Raw genomic sequence first — 17,862 nt, 5'->3', positions numbered from 1 at the left:
ACAAACACGAATGCGCCACCATCACACAGCTGAGATCAAATCACATCTATCTCAATTCCTATCTATTCAAACATCAGCGACGTTTCGACCCCTTGTGCGAATGCCAAGAGGGTATGGAAACAATTGATCATTATCTCTTCATATGTAACAGATACGTAAAACAACGCGCAAAGCTCACGAACGCCATTCACGAACTCCAACTAAATGAAACATCAGACATCCTCAATGACCCAAGGGTTTTTGAACACATCGCCAAATTCTGTAACTCAACCTGGAGGCTCAAAGGCCGCTGGATATGGGCAAACATTACTGACAAGGCCATTCCTCAAAACATTCCAAATCCTTCCATCTAAAACTCATAACACCATCCTTTAGCGCCACCACATGTACCCAAATAACACTTGTAACTATTCAAACAGCCAGCACGTGACCTTTTCCCCACTGGGGTTTTTACTGGAGCGGAGCACAAGTAGTTAAGTGCCTGATAGCCTATGGGTCTAGAGGCACTCTAAGCAATGAAATAAAAATAAAAATAAATAAAAAAATATGTACAGCGGAAAGACTTCGAATTGTCACAAATTAATGTAAGTCACAGACACATCCAGTTGAGATGACCATGCGCCTCGTTGCTTTTCCTTGCTGTGACAACTCACCGTTTCGCGTTGTTTGATCAGCTCTGTCCGACGGAGGGGAGAACCCGATATGTCAAGAACCAAACTGTTCCCACTCCTCGATTCTTGCACCTTCAACTTATTTACGCCAGCGATCGCTTGTGATGATCTTGGGTCCACTGAAGCCGTAAGTCAAACATTTGATCAGCTATGTATAGTTTCGCCCGATCTGTCTGTGTGTAAAAATCCAGATGTGTTCAACATTATAAGCCCATAAATCATCAAATGTGTCTCATTTGTCTATTTCTCCTTGGAACCAATAAGGCATATAACCTCATGAACCCAACAAAGGAAGAAAAACAACAACATACTATACAGTCTTTAACATGGGACTTGTAAGTCAACCATACATATTCACTTTTCACCATGTTGAAACCAGTCTGTTCACTGTGCTTTTGACGGCTCAGTGCAAATGTGGATGGCATTGCTACCAAAAATGGGCCTGTTTGAGACATGTCAGTTGGCAAGATCATGAAAGAAATACTACCTTGGCTGCAAGCTCTGACGGTATTTACTACGACTCCAAGTTGTTTGCTACGTACAACGCACAAACCGGCCCGTAGTGAAGTGCACTACGGCCTCGACAACGGTACGATGAGGTTTGATTTCCAAACCTCACCGTAACCGTAGTGTAGTCAATAGTACTACTAGCTCGAACCCGTCACTACGGTACGGTCGGCCCGTAGCGGACCGTACCGCAGCCACCGGAGTGACCGTAGTCAACGGCCGGCTACGCTCAAAAAAAGCAAAAACAGAAAAATTTGTATTGTAAAATAGAAAAAGGACATATTCAACAAAACAGTTGTAATTGATTAATATATTGAGGGAGAGACTATTAATGGAAGTAAAGAAAGACATTGTAATTAAAAAAAACCATAACAATGAGAAAAAATCAAACATAAACCGTAATACATGATCAAACCTCCTTGTTCTTCTTTTTTCCTTCACGCAACTCATGATCCAAGAGGTAAGTGACTGCTTCTTGAAATTTACCATCAGGGACCGCCTTATTCTTCAACCATTCTCGGCAAGCGACAGCCTGTGAGACGGTTGAAGGCTTCATCGAACCTCGGCTTGAGATGGCAATGTCGGCAGCTGAAGAAAACGTGCGCTCCACCGCGCACGAAGTCGCGGGGAGGGCGAGGTAATCCCTGGCCATAGTGGCCAAGACTGGGAAGTGCTGCTCGTTTGCCTAGATCACACTGATATCAGTACAAAGTAAATAAAATGGCAGTGATAAAAGTAAAAGCTGTACTTACTGCCCACCAGTCAAGAGGACTGGTACCTTTTCCAATTGGATGGGCTCCCTCCAGATAGTGCTTCAGTTCGAGTTGATAGTCCTGAGGAGTGTCAGTTGGTGGTCCAGCTGCAAATAAATTATCTTCTTCATCGTCACTCTCGTCAGGTGGGTTTGTCGCAACGATTTCAACTGAAGGCGCTCGCGGTTTGGGCATGCGGTCAGAATAAGTAGAAAAAATGTAATCTAATGAGGTTTCAGCTTGAACTTCAACGTCGGAGTTGAATTTTTTGATATAATTCAACCGATGTCGAGGGTTAAGAATGGTTGCGATTTGGACAACCTCGGTTCCAGCAGCTTCATTGGCATATTGTTCGAGGTACTTGAGCATTTCCGTGATCATGACGTCGAGGCTGGGGTACGTGCTGTTCTTCTTGAGTTCTTTCAATTCATTCTGAACCTTGCGATATTCGGAAAGAACTTTGCATCCTGAGGCAAAGTCACCTTCCATCCGTTTGGTGGCCCGCTCAAATACCTATTTGAAGTGTAGATCAATCAAGATGATACACAGTCACTGTCGCAGATATAAAAAAAACCGACCTCAAGGACTTTGTTTACCTCGCGGACTGCATTCCACTCTTCTTCTGAGATGGTCAATCCCCGGAAAAAGCGATTCGTTTTTGAATCCGTGTGCAGCATGCCGTTTATAATCTGTAAAGGCAGAAGAAAAGCATAAGAGAGATATTGAAGAAAAAAGTCGAAGAGGGAAAATACTAACCTCATGTCCAGCCGCTGCGCGCCTTCGGCTATCGGCCTTTGCATTCCACCGGACACCCCATCCATGAATGATACTTTTCAGCCCTTGTGCTTTTGCACGTGTGTTGAACCATTGTCGCTTTGATGAGCTTGAACATATCAACGATACAACCTTATCAACCTGGAACGTAGGATGTAAAAGTCAGCTGAATCGAGTCTTCAGTGTTGAGACAGTTGGCTGCGTAGGAAACTGACCTTTAATAAAGCCCGTTTAACCAGTTCGGTCGTGGCTTCTGGTTCCTCAGCTACTGAATCATCTTCTTCACATTCAGGAGCTGTGGGTACCAATCCCGCAGCATCCTCATCAGAAGATGAGGGTACGTTGACATCGTCGTCACCAGTGTTGAGGATGATGGTGGGTAATGGGATGGTGGCTCCTGGTCGAGTGGTAGGCTTCACGTGACCCACCGAGATATTAATCGTCTTGAGTCCATGCTTCACCACAAGCGCCAGCTTATGGCAGTAACATCGAACGTGGTTCGACGCTGAATCCCAATAAATTGAATCCTCGGCGTTCTTGAACATCTTCTCGAGTTCGTCGGCCATGGTCTTGTTGTTGGAACCTGAATCCGTGGTTTGTGCCAAGACCTAGAGCAGAGAGGGAAAATAAGAAAGATAATAGATCAGAGATAGTTAGAAAAAGGTGAAAGAAAGAAAGAAATACAACAGACCTTCTTGTGAAGTCCATGTTTAATCAGGAACTTCCCAACCGGTCTGGCAAGCAGGGCACCACAGTGGTGCCAGGTTGCCAATTTCAAAGTAAGATGGCTCGACCAATACTTCCACTTTGAATCGATCCAAGTTGCAGTGACCCCGATGAAAGCTAGTCGGTTTCCTTTAGTTGTCCATCCGTCGTGGACAAGACAGATTTTACCTTGGTTATCCTGAAGTGAAACAAACAAAGTTCTATTTAGCAAGGAGACGAATGAAATAGAAAACTTAATAAACAAAGCATACCTTGATATTGACGATCAGCTGATCATATAATGAAGTATATAACTCCTTTGTGGTAGTAGCTGCCCACGTTGGGCTCCTGATATCAGCCTTGGGATGGGTAAGGTGGAAGGCTGCCCGGAGGGTTGGGTCTTGAAATCGAACCCAAGGAAGGGCATGTCTCAAAAGCCATATGACGAGTAAGACATTGAGAATGTCGATGTTGAAAGGGGGACGGTTGACAAATGATTTCATCAAGGCAGCCGATGATGATTCGGTTGCAGTCTCTTCAGCTTTCTTGTTTCGTTCTTGGTATGTAGGAGGAAGACCATGGTCTTTCTCCTGCATTGCATTGATGTGGCCTCTGCAAGGATCCCGGTTCTTGTCGCCGTCTCGATGGCCGTATAAGTTGCTGTTTCCGTCTAAACCACGTGCAAATGTCTCGGGACAGTATTTGCACTCGTATCCACGTAGCACGCCTATTGGCTGTTGAGAAAATAAGTCAGTTCTTTATTTCCAACTAATGATCAGTATGAAAAACCCTTACATCATCCGCGAGTTGGATCGGTTCTGGTTTATAGTACGACAACAGGTGCGTGACCCGTTTGCTTTGGGTTCTGAAGGCCTTTGTAGGAGCGGCTTTGGGGCTTACTTGATCGACATCAATTCCTTTAGGTACTGTAAAGTCCTGAGAAGAAGCCGATAAAATCAGATGATTAATGATCAATAAGGAAAAACAACATATTGATGAGGTGAACAACGATGAGTTTGCGATTGCTTACTGTCACCGTGGCCCGACCTTTACCTTTGCCTGTGGTCTTTCGAGCCTTTTTGGCTTGGGAAGGTTGGACGGGATGCAATTGGGCTGGGCGTTTCTTCGATTGAGGGGCAGGAGCTCGAGTTGGGGTATGATGTTCTGAAACTACGTCTTCTTCAAGTTCTGGATCCTCGTCGCCACCGGAAGAGTTGTTTTCATCTGCATCACTGGGTACATATAATGACCTACGCGAGTCGGACGAAGTGGGAACATAACCGGTATCGCGACGAAGAGGGCTAGCACGAGTTGATCGGCGAGAACGAGACTGGGAAGATTGAGGGGGTTGAGTCTGAGAGCTCTTAGGGACAGATAAATTGGAAGACATCAAATCAGCCAATTAAAGAATGGAAAGGTCGATAAAATATGTGATAGAGGAAGAAATAGAAACGATGAAAGAATATGGGAAGAGAGAAAAAATGGAAGAAAGAAAAGATATGATTACGAACCAGCGGTATCCTACCCCTTGCTTTAATTTCATCCCTTGCGTGTTTGAAATGATACCATCTCGATCGGGAAGAATGTTGACAGAAGTGTCGGCTTCTTACCATCTTGGAATTGATAAAGGTGAGGCTGAGTAATACCGGAGTGAACGTAGTCCCACTCCGAACTACGGTGGTGTACACTCCGAAAACTGTGACTGCGGTACGGTACCCCCCCCATACTCCTCGGGGTTTTCCACACTACGGTACGGTCGGACCGTAGTCTATCGCACCGTAGCCTACGGTGTCTAGACCGTACCGTACCGTACCGTCGCCCGTATTTCCCGGCGGTTCGGTTTGTGCGTTGCTACGTATATTTTTTGTGTCTAAAATGCGATGAGCTGCAATCTGCCCTCTTTTGTTCCAAACATATATGCATGGTCATGTATCACCTATTGAACCCATGTTATCTTCCATGACTCACCAGCCCAATGAATGATGAATGAGCCATACATTTCATATGTGATCATTTCGAGGTTCAAGGGCGTAACAATTAAGAGCACACACAGGGTGCATCACGTGGCTGACCACTTTGCTCCGCGCCTCAGATACCGAAGTAATGTATGGAGAGCTCGGCACAATTGATCATCCAGCATAAATTGGAGCACGGTTGCTTCATCTCAATTAGCCCCCACCGTAGTCAAGGCGGAGCTATCTTTCACAAACGTTTCGCCGAGCACAAGCGACAAGACCAGTTGAGTAAATAACGCTCTTTCTCTTGGCCCCGCGCTTTACCGAGCATCCAAAAGTAAAGACCCACATCTCATCAATCCTATCGCTTCCTCGATGAACGGCTGTGCCCAATTCATGTGCCCTGGGTCCCAATCATGCGGCACACTTACTTGCGGGATACGAAGCCGAGGCCCGAGCATAGCCCTATCTAGACTACAGATGATAGCTTTAGCTATTAAAAGTCCAGTCCATCCGCTGGTGGTTCTGAAGCAAACTTTATTCGGACTTTGGCATATCTTTTCAATGCAGACACCAGCCTATTTATCTCAGGCTACACTCAATTTTTAGCATGCATTTTTGACAGACCACATTTTCATTACACTTCTATATTCAGACCTGAGCGTCTGATTACACCGATAGCACATCAGCATTTATTTTATCCAGACGGCTGCACTTGTGATTGGAGTCCTGCCGCGTGTTTGTGGTTCAAAGATACACCCAAACTTATTGAATCTTCTAAAGGACAGCCAGGTGGTGGCCGTTGGACTTGGGCGACTTGTGCGCGCCAACGATTATGTCAGTGGCTTTGATACAGCGTGTTTGAACTTGATCTCATTCCGCAACCTCCTTCATATGTACTAACCTCCCCTTTCAACTACGGATCCCTGAACCATAAAAGCCGGGCCATAACAGCTGAAGAAAAGGAGATCAACTCCAGCATGATTGAGAGTAGATCAAGTACGCAATTCTTCCACCTGCAACCAGCTACCAATGGAAACGTGTCGACTCGGAGGAGTTCGCTTCCTGATCACAGCCTTTCATCCCCAACTCTAAACTGGTGAGTTTGCCTGCCCATACATGACCCCAGTCCTTTCGCTCTGGAAAGTGAGAAACTCACATTGCTTACTTCTTCAGCTCTCCAGCGTACATCAAAGGTGGATTCAGCCACCGCCGCGCTTCATCTGATGCTGCTGGATCATCATCCCTAGCCTGTCGAGCCGTTCAGCCAACCCGCTTTCTTGAGCGAAAAGGACCAAAACCTTTCACTCAGACTCCTATGTCTCTAGAAGCCCTCCAAACCTGCTTAACTTCGCTGACACCGAGCACAGGTTGCACGATGCCAGAGGACGAAGTACAGGGCCTCACCCTTCTTGAAAGTTTACATGCTTCGCGGCTGCCTGGTTTATCTCAAGATCAAAATCATGAATGTTCAAGTCGGGTATCCATCTATCGTGAAGAGTCGATGATGAAGTATTGGCTATCTCGAAAGCCTCACACGCTCGCTCACAAATCACCTCTTCAATCTATCGACGACATCAAAGATGACGGTGAAATGTGTCTCCCACTGGACCGGATGAGCCTTGCACTTTTTGACTTTGCATCAACCCCGAATCGACCACGAACGCCGCCGTCTAACAATGCACCGCTGCCGGCTGAGAGAAATGGCGGAAAAAGTTGGCGACTTGTTTCATGTGACTCACTCTCAACTCTCTCAATCAGCTTGGATGAATTGCTCAGTGAAGATGACGTGGCAACACCCTCGAGGATGAGCCTTCACGATAATAATTCGGCGCCATCAAAAAATTCAGCATATCCATTGATACAAGATCACACCGTTCGCAAGACATACGCATCGAAACCTGCTCGCTCGTTTGCCTCTCGAAGTCCGTGGCATGGTGAAAACCCAAAATATAGATCAAGGCTTTGGGATCGTAAGCCAAAGGAAATGACTCTTGATTTAAGACTTGTCTCATTCAAATATCTAAATACTAGATCTCCTAGCAATAAAGTTCGTTGGTGGAATTCTAGTGAAACTCCGAGCACTGATTCGGAAGCGAGGCGAATTGACGAAAAGGAATCGTATGAAAGGGGAAAAGTGTCAATTCCGGTGAACGCGGGCGAATATCCATTTCCGAGGATGAATCGTATTGAAAAGAAGAAAACGAAGGGTTTTGTTCACATGCCTGGATCACAAATTTCCATCAACTTTGAATGATTATGAGGAGGATATATATGTAATTGCAATTCTGTTCTCTTTTTTCTTCGCTGTTATACCACTTCACATGCACCTCATAAGAACACTTAACTTTTTTGTCCGAATCTTGTTTTGTATGCCACCCATATCCTATTTCAATTGGATTGTAACTTTGATCAAATGAGTGAAATGAAGACAATTAGATGCTGTCTTATGGGATTCAGAGGCCCGTCTGATCTGAAGATATTCCTCGCAAAACTTCGCAGCCTCTCTCATCAACAAGTTATCTATCCACCATGTTGAAAATCTTTTTTCTTCTCCAGAGGTCACTGGATAATAGCGTTGGTAGATAGGGAGTATCACATTATGTTCCCAAAAACCTGGGGCACAACTGGGGATATTAGCTCCACTATAGCTGACTTTGAGGCAAACACAGTGAGGAGGTACCAAATTATTGCCACTGTGCAGCCACTAGCATCTGTTGAAGGAGGATATGAGAGGGAGAAATTGGGACTAGCATAGCACATGAGAGGTGCATAAGCAAGAGAACTAGGGATCTTACCATACAATCAAAAATATTCATACCTCCATGAAGGAATAAAGCAGCTGCAAAAAGCAATCCTTTTTGTTCCTCCATCAACATACAAGCAAAATTTGCATTGGCTCATGAAAATGAATTGACAATTCCTTTTACTTCAATTTTACCATCTCAAAAAATATTCAAATATCACATTTCATTAACTCATATGAAAGTTGAAATCCGACTCAAAATGAGGCATCTCATTCAGACTATTGGATATTTATGGAAAGGTACTGCATCACCTCATGTCATTAGCTTGGCAATAAAGAATTCCTGATGAGGAAAATCTGTCTAGAAATCAGCATGTACAAATTGCTTGGCAGTGTTTTATTTGTGGTGGATGCATAAAAGTATTCCAGTCTGATACATCAACTAGAATGGCTATGAAGTCTAAGTCTTCAAAGCTTTGCCTTGAAGGTGTTGTAATTGAAAGATCAAAGACAACATAAATTTCAGTCAAATAGATCTTGTAGGAGCAATAGGATCTGGAGAATGATTTGGGATGTGTTGAGTTGTCAGTGAGGATGTTTTATAAAGATGTTTTATTTGTTCAAGCAAAACCACATAACAAGCTAATAGAAAATAACAACAGTGATTAGTTCATACCTGATCAGATCAAAGACAATATATGTGAATATCAGTCAGATAGTTCTGGTAGGAGCAATAGGATCTGGAGAATGATTTGGGATGATGTTAAGTTGTTAGTGAGGAAGTGTAATAAAGAGTACTTAAGAAAAATGGAACCTCCTCAGATCAGGAGATGATAAGCTAAATCACAGATGAGCTAAATTCACCAATGCATTTTGTGGTCAGGTTAAACTAGACAAGAGGGGGTGAGTAAAAAGCCTGGACAAATTACATAGTGGACGCGCACAAAATAGAAAACAGAATAACATAGGATATCAAGCTAGTGATTTGGTTTTGACAGCTTGAGCCATAGAAGCTGTCATGTACACGCATACCACCACACATACTACCATTGGGCAAATCTAACCACAGTCTCTAACTTAACTAAGTCCCTCTTGGACGAACAAGTAGTCGAGAGAGGGACTTATACCTTATACCACAACTTTGGCGTATGAGCCGGAGAAGTTTGGCTGGGCACCTTTTCAATCTTCTATATCTCTATAGCCTACAAACAAATATCCTCTGCACCTGATCATCCTACACACGCACATCTTTTCAAATCCCTTCTTTGCCGCCAGGGAAGCCCTTAAAAACCGACTTGAAAAATTGTTTTTGTGTAACATTTCAGCGCGTTTGGTGTGAGCTTTTGACAGGCTGGACAGCTTTCTGTCTGATTTTGGTGATTTTTGCAAACTTCACAATTGCATTGCTCCGTGAGTTCTCAATCAAATTAGATGTAGGCTACACACATGTGTGTAGATTAAGCAGGCCCATAGCTCTTTTCTTTGGTCCCAAGGACATTTGTTTGCAGGATCCACAGATATGGCGCGTTGAAAAAGTCCCCAGCCAAATGTTTCCGGCTCATCCGCCAAAGATGTGGTATAAGGTATAAGTCCCTCTCTCGACTACTCGTTTGTCCGAGAGGGACTTAGTTAAGTTAGCCACAGTCTGCTTCAGACGAGTGAGAATTTAGAAATGGGCTACATAGTCAGAAGTCACGTGTATGTATTCGGGTCACGGGTGACCCGAATTGAAGTTTGACCCGAGCTGAAGTACTAAGTGCATAGAGTTAGGGTTGATTTGATTGGTTGGAACTCGGAAGGAAAAAGGAGAAAAAGGGTAAGAATCAGATGCTTCATTCCTCCCTGTTGACCATTGACCATCCTCGATTATTGATTTCTCTTAAATCTTTTCACATTGATTCCAAAAAACCAAACTTATCTTATATCACCTTTGATTGAACTCTTACTATGGATGCTGAGCTCCCAGATCATCCTTTGTCATCTAATCACATCATGGAACTCGACTATACCCTTGACGCCGATATGGTCTCTCCTGATAGATTCGATTGTGAACTTCAATCGGATTGTGATCAATTCATGGCTTCTATTCAATCCACTGATCCTCAAGAAGTTGAAATGACCGATGACTACTCATCGGCTCCTTTCGAACTTGACTCTTGTCAAAAGATAAACGTATTGGCGCCCATTACTTCAGAACTCCCAATCAACGACTTCCCCACATTTATCGACTCCAACTTATCGACTTACGGAAGGGACATTATAAATCTGCCTCCCTCTTCCACTTCCGATCTCACCTCATCCCTTTCAATGGGCATTGAAAACCCTGTCGAGATTGAACCTGTGCACCTTCCTACATTCGACTCACAAGCCTTTTCAGTTCAAACTTCGGTGCCCTTGGTACAACCAGCGGAGCCTGTCCGTGCAAGTGATGAACCCAAGCAACTCGAGCGTGATTCCGCTCCAATTCTCAACGATCAAAATGCAGCAGTGACTGATGAGACCTTTGAACAAGCTTCTCTATCTGACGTCGTATCTGGAACCGGTTCAACTTCCGAGGCTGAGCCTCACGTTGCGCCTCACCAAGATGAAGCCCACTCAATCATTCAGCCTACTGCTGAAGCACTGTCCTCACTGGCCCAGGCCGAGGACGGTGAGCAGAGCGTCACCGTAGCAGACGAAGTGCCCCCAGACTCTCTTCCGCTGCTTCCGCAATTGACAACAGACGTCCAGACATCTATCGAGGAACCCATCGAGTCACTGAACACTGATGAAATTACTGCCGTTGATGAGAGCCTCGAATTACATCCAAGACCTCGAATTGACCTCCTTGAACACGTCAGAACGGAGTTCGAGGTACTTGAAATCATCGACGAAAATACTCTTGACCCACAGGAGCAAATGATCAAGCAAGCCCCCTGCATTAGATTATTGTGCGAAGATTGCGAGTATAATGTATTTCAACGCTTGTCTGCCTCAAACTCATCGAACGACCCCAATCCAGAATCCTGTCCAGGCGAAGAACCTCTATTATTGGGTGAATTGGCGGATCAAGCAATCTACTTTGCTCCGCTCGGGGACTTCATTGAGACTCTTCGTCAGATTTTTCCCGATTTTACTCAGACTGACCACAGCGAACTTGTATTGAGCTTTCCCGACCTCGAAGCTCGCATTCCTGAGGTAAGCCACCTCACTCGAGTGCCAACGTCCTTGCATCCTGCCCCTGTTTGTCACATTCTCACATGCTTGGTTTGCATTGCAGGATAATGTATACACTCGCGAGCTTTCACTTTTTGATATAGATCGCCTTCATGTAGGCGCCAACCTCCCCAGTCGACTTTTGGTCAGCTTAGAGAAACAGCCCAGGCTCATCCATCGATTCAACGTCTTGGCCAAACATGTATGGAAGCAAAGTAGGATTTTTCTTGCTCGTGGTCACGGATGACAATATTGATTGAATTTTCCCCCTCAGATTTAACAGAACCTTTGGACGCGGAACAAGGCGACACGGAGGAAGACTCTTGCGAAGATTATGAAGCTGAACAAGCTCCGGAGCACGTTGATCTTGAAGACGCAACGATCACGGAAGGGCCTCTTGCTAGTGTTGAAGAAGTTTTAACTGTGGACGAAGACACAGTAGGTAAGGCACATGATGCTAGTAGCTCAGCTGTTCATTTGGACCCACCTATGATATCTGAGGGTGATGTGGGCTCTGATTTACCCGTGACACCAACAAATGGATCAACTGAACCTATTCAGTTGATCGATGTCTCCATACCGAGCAATCATGTGAGTTTGCTATTGTTCATCATCACTTGATCCGCAACCCACAAAGTCCTCGTCATTTACCCCTATATGTTATATAGAACGTAGCAGAGCATGACAATGAGGAAGATGATAAGAATAAACACGTGCAAGCTGATTGTGTCGTCAAAGATACTTGCACCTCGTCATCGCAATCCGCCCTTCGTGATTCAGCACGATCATTACATCTCGATAATAGCACGCCTGATTCGGCAGAATGCCAAGATCAGCATTTCGATGGGATGGTCAAGGACTTTCCGAAATCAGTTTTAACTCCGGTTGTGCAAGGTCATTTTGTAGCCGAGAACACCCTTGAGTCTGATCTGCGAGATGATCAAACCGTTGACTGCGACAGTCCTACCGACAAAACTGCTGATGGTGAAGAACTGGACTCGGTTGAAGCAAGTGAAGAGGCCTTGAAGAACCCCACAACCGGAGCCACGCCGGCTGACAAGCTAGAACACCCAGATGAACTCTCAGTACCACACTCCAATTTGAATCAGGAGGCCGCCGAACCTGTCACCTCGAAGTATCATTCTGTTGATGACGATGAACTAATATCAAATGGGACGGTTCTGGGCTGTGAGGGCTCCGATGATGACGTAGAAGAAATCACGGACGCACGATTTGACACAATCATCGACAACAGTCCGCTACTGAATTCTGTCACCTCCAATTCGAATGACCCTGCAGCTGTCAGCCTTGCCAAACAGCCCTTCATCTCTGGTGTAGTTAGTTCTGCCGATCTTTCTCGTTCCCCAAATGAAACGAAGAAACGACCTGTCGATTACGACAATGATGCTTGTTGCACTCATCAAGACGAAAACGATGGAGGTAGTCCACAATCCGGTATGTAGTCTATCACAATGGCTCAATGTTGTTGTCAACATTTGACTCATCCCCTTTCGCACTAACACCGCAGATACCAAACGAGTGCGGACGTTGTGAACTGATCAATCAAGTCTTCGCGTGCTGCTACCATCTTTTCTTTCCTCTCTCAGTCATATCTCATATATTTAGTTTATCTTTATTTTAAAACGAAGGTTCGTATGGACATTCCCAGTTTCTTCACCAGGCAAGTACGGCGTCGATTGTCCATCCTTTGCCCAATCATACTACAGAATCTCGACACCATTTTCCTCATTATCCAGCCTATTCCCAAACGCAAGCCACTTTCAACGCGCGGAATCCATCACAACCTCAAACCCTGCGGTTTCGTACCATCTAATCTCGATACGGGCACCCCCTTGCCTATTTTCTGCCCTCGCCGACCAGAAAGCAAAGCTTGAGCAATATCTCTCAGCCTAAGTCTTGTCCGGGCGTTTCCCAGAGCGCTATCTGGTGAGAATGATATCGGCACCTGACTCTTCAAGACAGTACCGATGTATTCCGGTTGTACCAGCAGCCATCCCTCCTGGGCTTTGAGACTCCGAAAATCTAGCACTCTGATCGATTTTCGGCGGGTTATCTCATTGTCTCCCTGCTAAATAAATGGCTACCATATCATGCCACTCAAGACTGATCTCTCCCGCGTTATCACTGGATTTCCGTCACGATCTCACAACATCTTCAATTTTCCACCCATTATATCGCATTTACTGCCATAACAACATGAAGCACGCATCCTGCCAGCTCTGAAGACCTTGCTTTCAAGATTTGCCTTTTTCCTCCATGCGGCTGTTACTAATGCTCCAGATTTTATCCCCGTAGTGCCTTCTTTATCCTCGTAGCTTACAGATCCGCACAACAAGAATGAAATTGGACACGCCAAAGCCTAAGCGTTTTCACAAGATTTAGGTATGTTTTTTGACCCAGACCGACGAAGCTGATATTACATTTTTATTTTTGAGATTTGCGCGATGATTGGTAATTGAGATGATTCAATACAAGCCCTTGAAAAATCAGAGCTAAGGTTGTCAGTAGTGTGATTGGGTTGAAATCGCCGATTCTGTCAGTTTGAGCGGGATAAAATAGTTGTAATGCTATTGGTAATTATACTTGTTAAATTTGTACGGACAATACTTTTTGCTATTTTCACGGAGGAAGAGGCTAGCTTTGGGGATTATGGTAGATCTACTCTTATGAATGTCAAAATAAGCAATGAAAATCAACAAGTAAGCCTTACAAGCATCCGTTCAGTTATGGGTGGCACTACAGACATAACGCAGGATCCAGACTATTGTTTTGCCATCGATTTGTGTTTTTCCTGTTGGATTTACCATCCGTTGATGCTTCAAAATCAATCACTGAGTATGATCATTGTAGAGCGTTTCATCAATTATTTGTAAATTGATTTCTTTTCTCTTTTTGTGCAATCACATGTCAGTATTACACCATGTACCCCAATGGTAGGATATTGCGTCACTGATCATCTGACGTCACTGTGATTCATTTCATTGATTGTTTTTCCTTTATAATTACCTGATCCTCAAAGTCGTGTTGGAACTTTTTCTTTGTCTCCATCTGACTGTATCTTTCGACAATCTTATTATAAGATCTGATTTCACTTTGGTTCCTCTTATACTGTTTGTGTTTGGTGTTTGGATCCAGTCCAACATTTCCTCTTCAGTGTCCTCCAAAATGTTTGTAGCCAACCATGCGAGTCACAACAGTTCTCACTTTGATATACAGAAGACTCTTCATGTAAAAGTGAATCTGATCTTGAATTTCTACATCACTCAGTTTGTTGACCACATTGGTGTAAAGGATTCTATCAATGTTCAAATTGGTTCTCTCAAAAAATTACTACCGTGATTTTTGTAAATTTTCAATGACACACCCATTGGGTTATACGGATGGTAATCTCACTTGACGGTGAAGAGCCTAGCAAGAAAAAGTTAGTCGCCGTACTTAAACCGATGGAAGGAAGGGATTCTCAACGTCTAGAAGCCGTTTGTAGAGATCTTGACGTGCGAAATAGGACGTCGAATCTGGTGAAGTGGTGAAGGATTTTAGCTTAACTAAGCTAAAGGAAAAAATGTTGCGCAAAAATGTGCTCATGACATGTATGGCTCTTCACTTATCTGTTAAACTCGCGTGGGATCCAGATTGTATTGACAAGAAAATGTTTCCACCTGTTTCCACCCTTCTCAGATGGGCTCACTTTTTTTAGAATCAATTCTTTTTCGAACGCCTTCTGCTTTAGCTTTCAACCCAACGCTAACTATACCGAGGACTTGTGGATCATGAGCGGTATCGCAGGAGCTCGCGGGCAGGAACTCTAACAGTTCAGCAGCCTTGGTGCGCCATCTTCTACATTGCAAACCTGGCTAGTCATCCAAGTTTTTTAGATGGCCTATACCTGCTAGATGGTCTAAATTGTTGAGATGGCTAGCAGGCTCCAGACTGATGAGAAGGGCTTCACATTATGGAAAGTTTAGAACAAAACCCAGTGAGCGTTAGATGGGTTGACCCCTCGTCAGCACTTCTTACTTTTGACTTCATCTCATGCCCGGAGCAAAAATATAATAAGGCTAAATTCCGTCACCGCTTTCCTCCTTGATTCATTCTATACCATCGAAATCACTTTGCACCGTCGAGATCAAGCATCCTTCAATCAACACCTAACGCAATAATCTTCTTTCACCACCAGATTGCTGAGCAATTTGATCTTCTTTTCTCAAAGTCAGCCCGATGAATCAACTTGGCTTGTGTTTCTTGGTGTCTTATCTATCATCAAGGGCGAGTGCGATACCAATCACTTCAGCCTTGAGCGATCTGTTGAATGGTCCTCTAGCAAGTGCTCTCGGGCAGCCCGACTTAAGCTCCCCACTATCCCAGCTAATCCCCTCGTCAGGAACGAGTCGGAAGGTGAAAGACGCGGATGACACAGTCTGGTACCTACCTTCGAATTTTACCATGGATAATTTTGATATCACTCAATGGGCCTGGGGAAAGAAAAATTTACAACTAATGACATCAATACCTCAATCGGATTTAGAAATTAATAATATCTCGATGAACAATTCTAACTTGAACTCGAATAATGATACCGTCATGCAAGTCTTATATCCTAAAGGTTCTGCCAATCCTGATCGAAGGAATAGCGCAAGTCCAATAGGAGGGATTGGTTTTTACGCTTCACCTCGTAAGTTTTATTCTCAAACTATTTTTGTTCTCCATTTTTAATCGTTTTCCTATCTACCTTACCATAATATCGTTGACTCATTTCTGAATTCACACTCTAAAAAAATCACTTGTGAAACTTCAGTCGATTTGTCAAAGGCCACCAATGTTAGCTTATATTACAGCGTCTTTTTTCCAAGCAATTTTGATTTCAACAAAGGTGGAAAGCTTCCAGGTGGGTACTTATACCTCATCTTATTTGGTTCATTCTTCTGATTGGTTGTCTCCTGAATAAATCAATAGGTTTATATGGCGGTGGGACAGGTTGCTCTGGTGGTGTAGAATCCGATGAGTGCTTTAGTACTAGGCTCATGGTTGAGTTCATTTCTCTCACCTGAAATATAAAATGCCCTGTCATTTATCCTAGAGTTGCATATACTCATGTTCTTTCTTCGTTTATTATATTATTTTTAGTTCAGGACCAATGGAACCGGTGAGCTATATCTTTATGCACCTAAAGGTCGACAAGTTCCGTCTCTATGTCAAACTCCACCACTTTCAGATTGTAATGCGGAATACGGTTATTCGATTGGTCGAGGTGCATGGAACTTTACTAGAGGCGGGTGGACAAATGTTCGACAAGATATTTGGTTGAACAATGGTGAAGAGAATGATGGAGGTTTCAATATTTGGATCAATGGTCAATTGGCCTTACATTCCGATCAAGTTTATTATCGGCATCCTGTTGGATCGGTCAAAGAAACCCCAGCTAAAGCAGATAAGTCAAAGCAAAAGTCAACGGAGTCGTCGGAGTCGTCGGAGTCATCAGACCCATCAGAATCATCAGAATCACCAGATTCATCAGATTCATCAGAATCGAGTTTGAATTCCACCGGTGGTACTAATCTATTCTTGCGCCAAGTCAGACCTGATAATAGCTCATTCGTCTCACCTACCTCACTTGGACTTCCTCATCCAATAGGAAAGAACTTTTCAAGTGATTATAACCAGAGTTCAAATTCCGGTGGAATGATTTCAACTTCAACTTCTCCTTCTAATACTCATCTCTCTGGAACCTCACTTGGCCATGCAAAGTTAGCTAGGAGATTGAATATCCAGCGTCGAACAGCTCTTAATTTAATCATTACCCCACCTCTTAATAATTCTGCCACTCCGGAATTAGTCCAATTACCTGCGACGAATCAAACGGATCCAACTCAACATCCGGTCGGAGATCGTGAAGACGCTTACTCTCAAGCTATTTCAGGTATCCGTCGGCAGACTATGACAGTAAGGAAGGAGTCAGCTCAATTTATGGGTATCATGGCTGATACATTCTTTGGTGGACATGATCCTTCTTGGGCATCAAGTAAGGATCAGTATACTTATTTCAATAGGTTTGGTTTGGTAATCAGGTAATCAAGTAATCAGGTCAAACTTCTTGTCTTCTGTATATCTACTTTTTATTGTCCTCTTTAATGCATTTCTTTGGGGCTGTGAGTACTTGTGGATAGCAGGAGAAAGGATCTATCACATATTTTAAATTTAACAAGGGACTCTTGAACGTTGATTTTGTTCAATTCTATTTTTTTGTATCAATCTCTAGCAATAATATATGTGAATAATATCCTGACTCATTTATATGAAAATGAGAGATGGGAGCTGATCAAAAACAATATTAGGAACAATAAAAGGAACCAAGTGATCCGATATGTTGAATTGGCGCTTCCTCATTATTTCTACACGATAAATTTCAGTTTGACTGAGACCATGAATTTACGGAAATTGTCTTGGCATTTGCGCTTCTACAAAATCAACGCAACAATTTGACTGCTGATGAGAGCCTTTTTGAGGTATATAGAAGTTTTGTAGAAGAATTCTATGGA

The 17,862-nt window shown here is 43.7% G+C and overlaps 3 protein-coding genes across 3 annotated transcripts; all 3 read left to right on the top strand.

Moving 5' to 3' along the window:
• Positions 1-5,975: 5,975 nt before the first annotated feature.
• MELLADRAFT_71534 (uncharacterized protein) lies at positions 5,976-7,818 on the top strand (the record flags this gene model as incomplete). The annotated part of the gene is made up of 4 exons (XM_007408397.1): positions 5,976-6,201; positions 6,305-6,463; positions 6,541-7,337; positions 7,399-7,818. 3 exons carry the CDS (start codon positions 6,345-6,347, stop codon positions 7,515-7,517), a joined length of 1,035 nt encoding a protein of 344 aa, XP_007408459.1.
• Positions 7,819-9,971: 2,153 nt separating this feature from the next.
• Positions 9,972-14,033, top strand: MELLADRAFT_116094 (uncharacterized protein; the record flags this gene model as incomplete). The annotated part of the gene is made up of 5 exons (XM_007408398.1): positions 9,972-11,287; positions 11,370-11,520; positions 11,580-11,896; positions 11,974-12,760; positions 13,242-14,033. 5 exons carry the CDS (start codon positions 10,058-10,060, stop codon positions 13,334-13,336), a joined length of 2,580 nt encoding a protein of 859 aa, XP_007408460.1.
• A 1,736-nt stretch (positions 14,034-15,769) lies between these two features.
• Positions 15,770-17,395, top strand: MELLADRAFT_62092 (family 14 polysaccharide lyase; the record flags this gene model as incomplete). Its single annotated transcript, XM_007408399.1, has 5 exons — positions 15,770-15,998; positions 16,122-16,211; positions 16,280-16,350; positions 16,451-16,791; positions 16,915-17,395. 5 exons carry the CDS (start codon positions 15,770-15,772, stop codon positions 17,393-17,395), a joined length of 1,212 nt encoding a protein of 403 aa, XP_007408461.1.
• Positions 17,396-17,862: the final 467 nt, after the last annotated feature.

Source organism: Melampsora larici-populina, assembly GCF_000204055.1.
Source record: "Melampsora larici-populina 98AG31 unplaced genomic scaffold MELLAscaffold_12, whole genome shotgun sequence".
NCBI classification, from domain to species: Eukaryota; Fungi; Basidiomycota; class Pucciniomycetes; order Pucciniales; family Melampsoraceae; genus Melampsora; species Melampsora laricis-populina.
The sequence above is the reverse complement of the archived record's forward strand: the minus strand, read 5'-3'. Positions and strand labels throughout refer to the sequence as shown.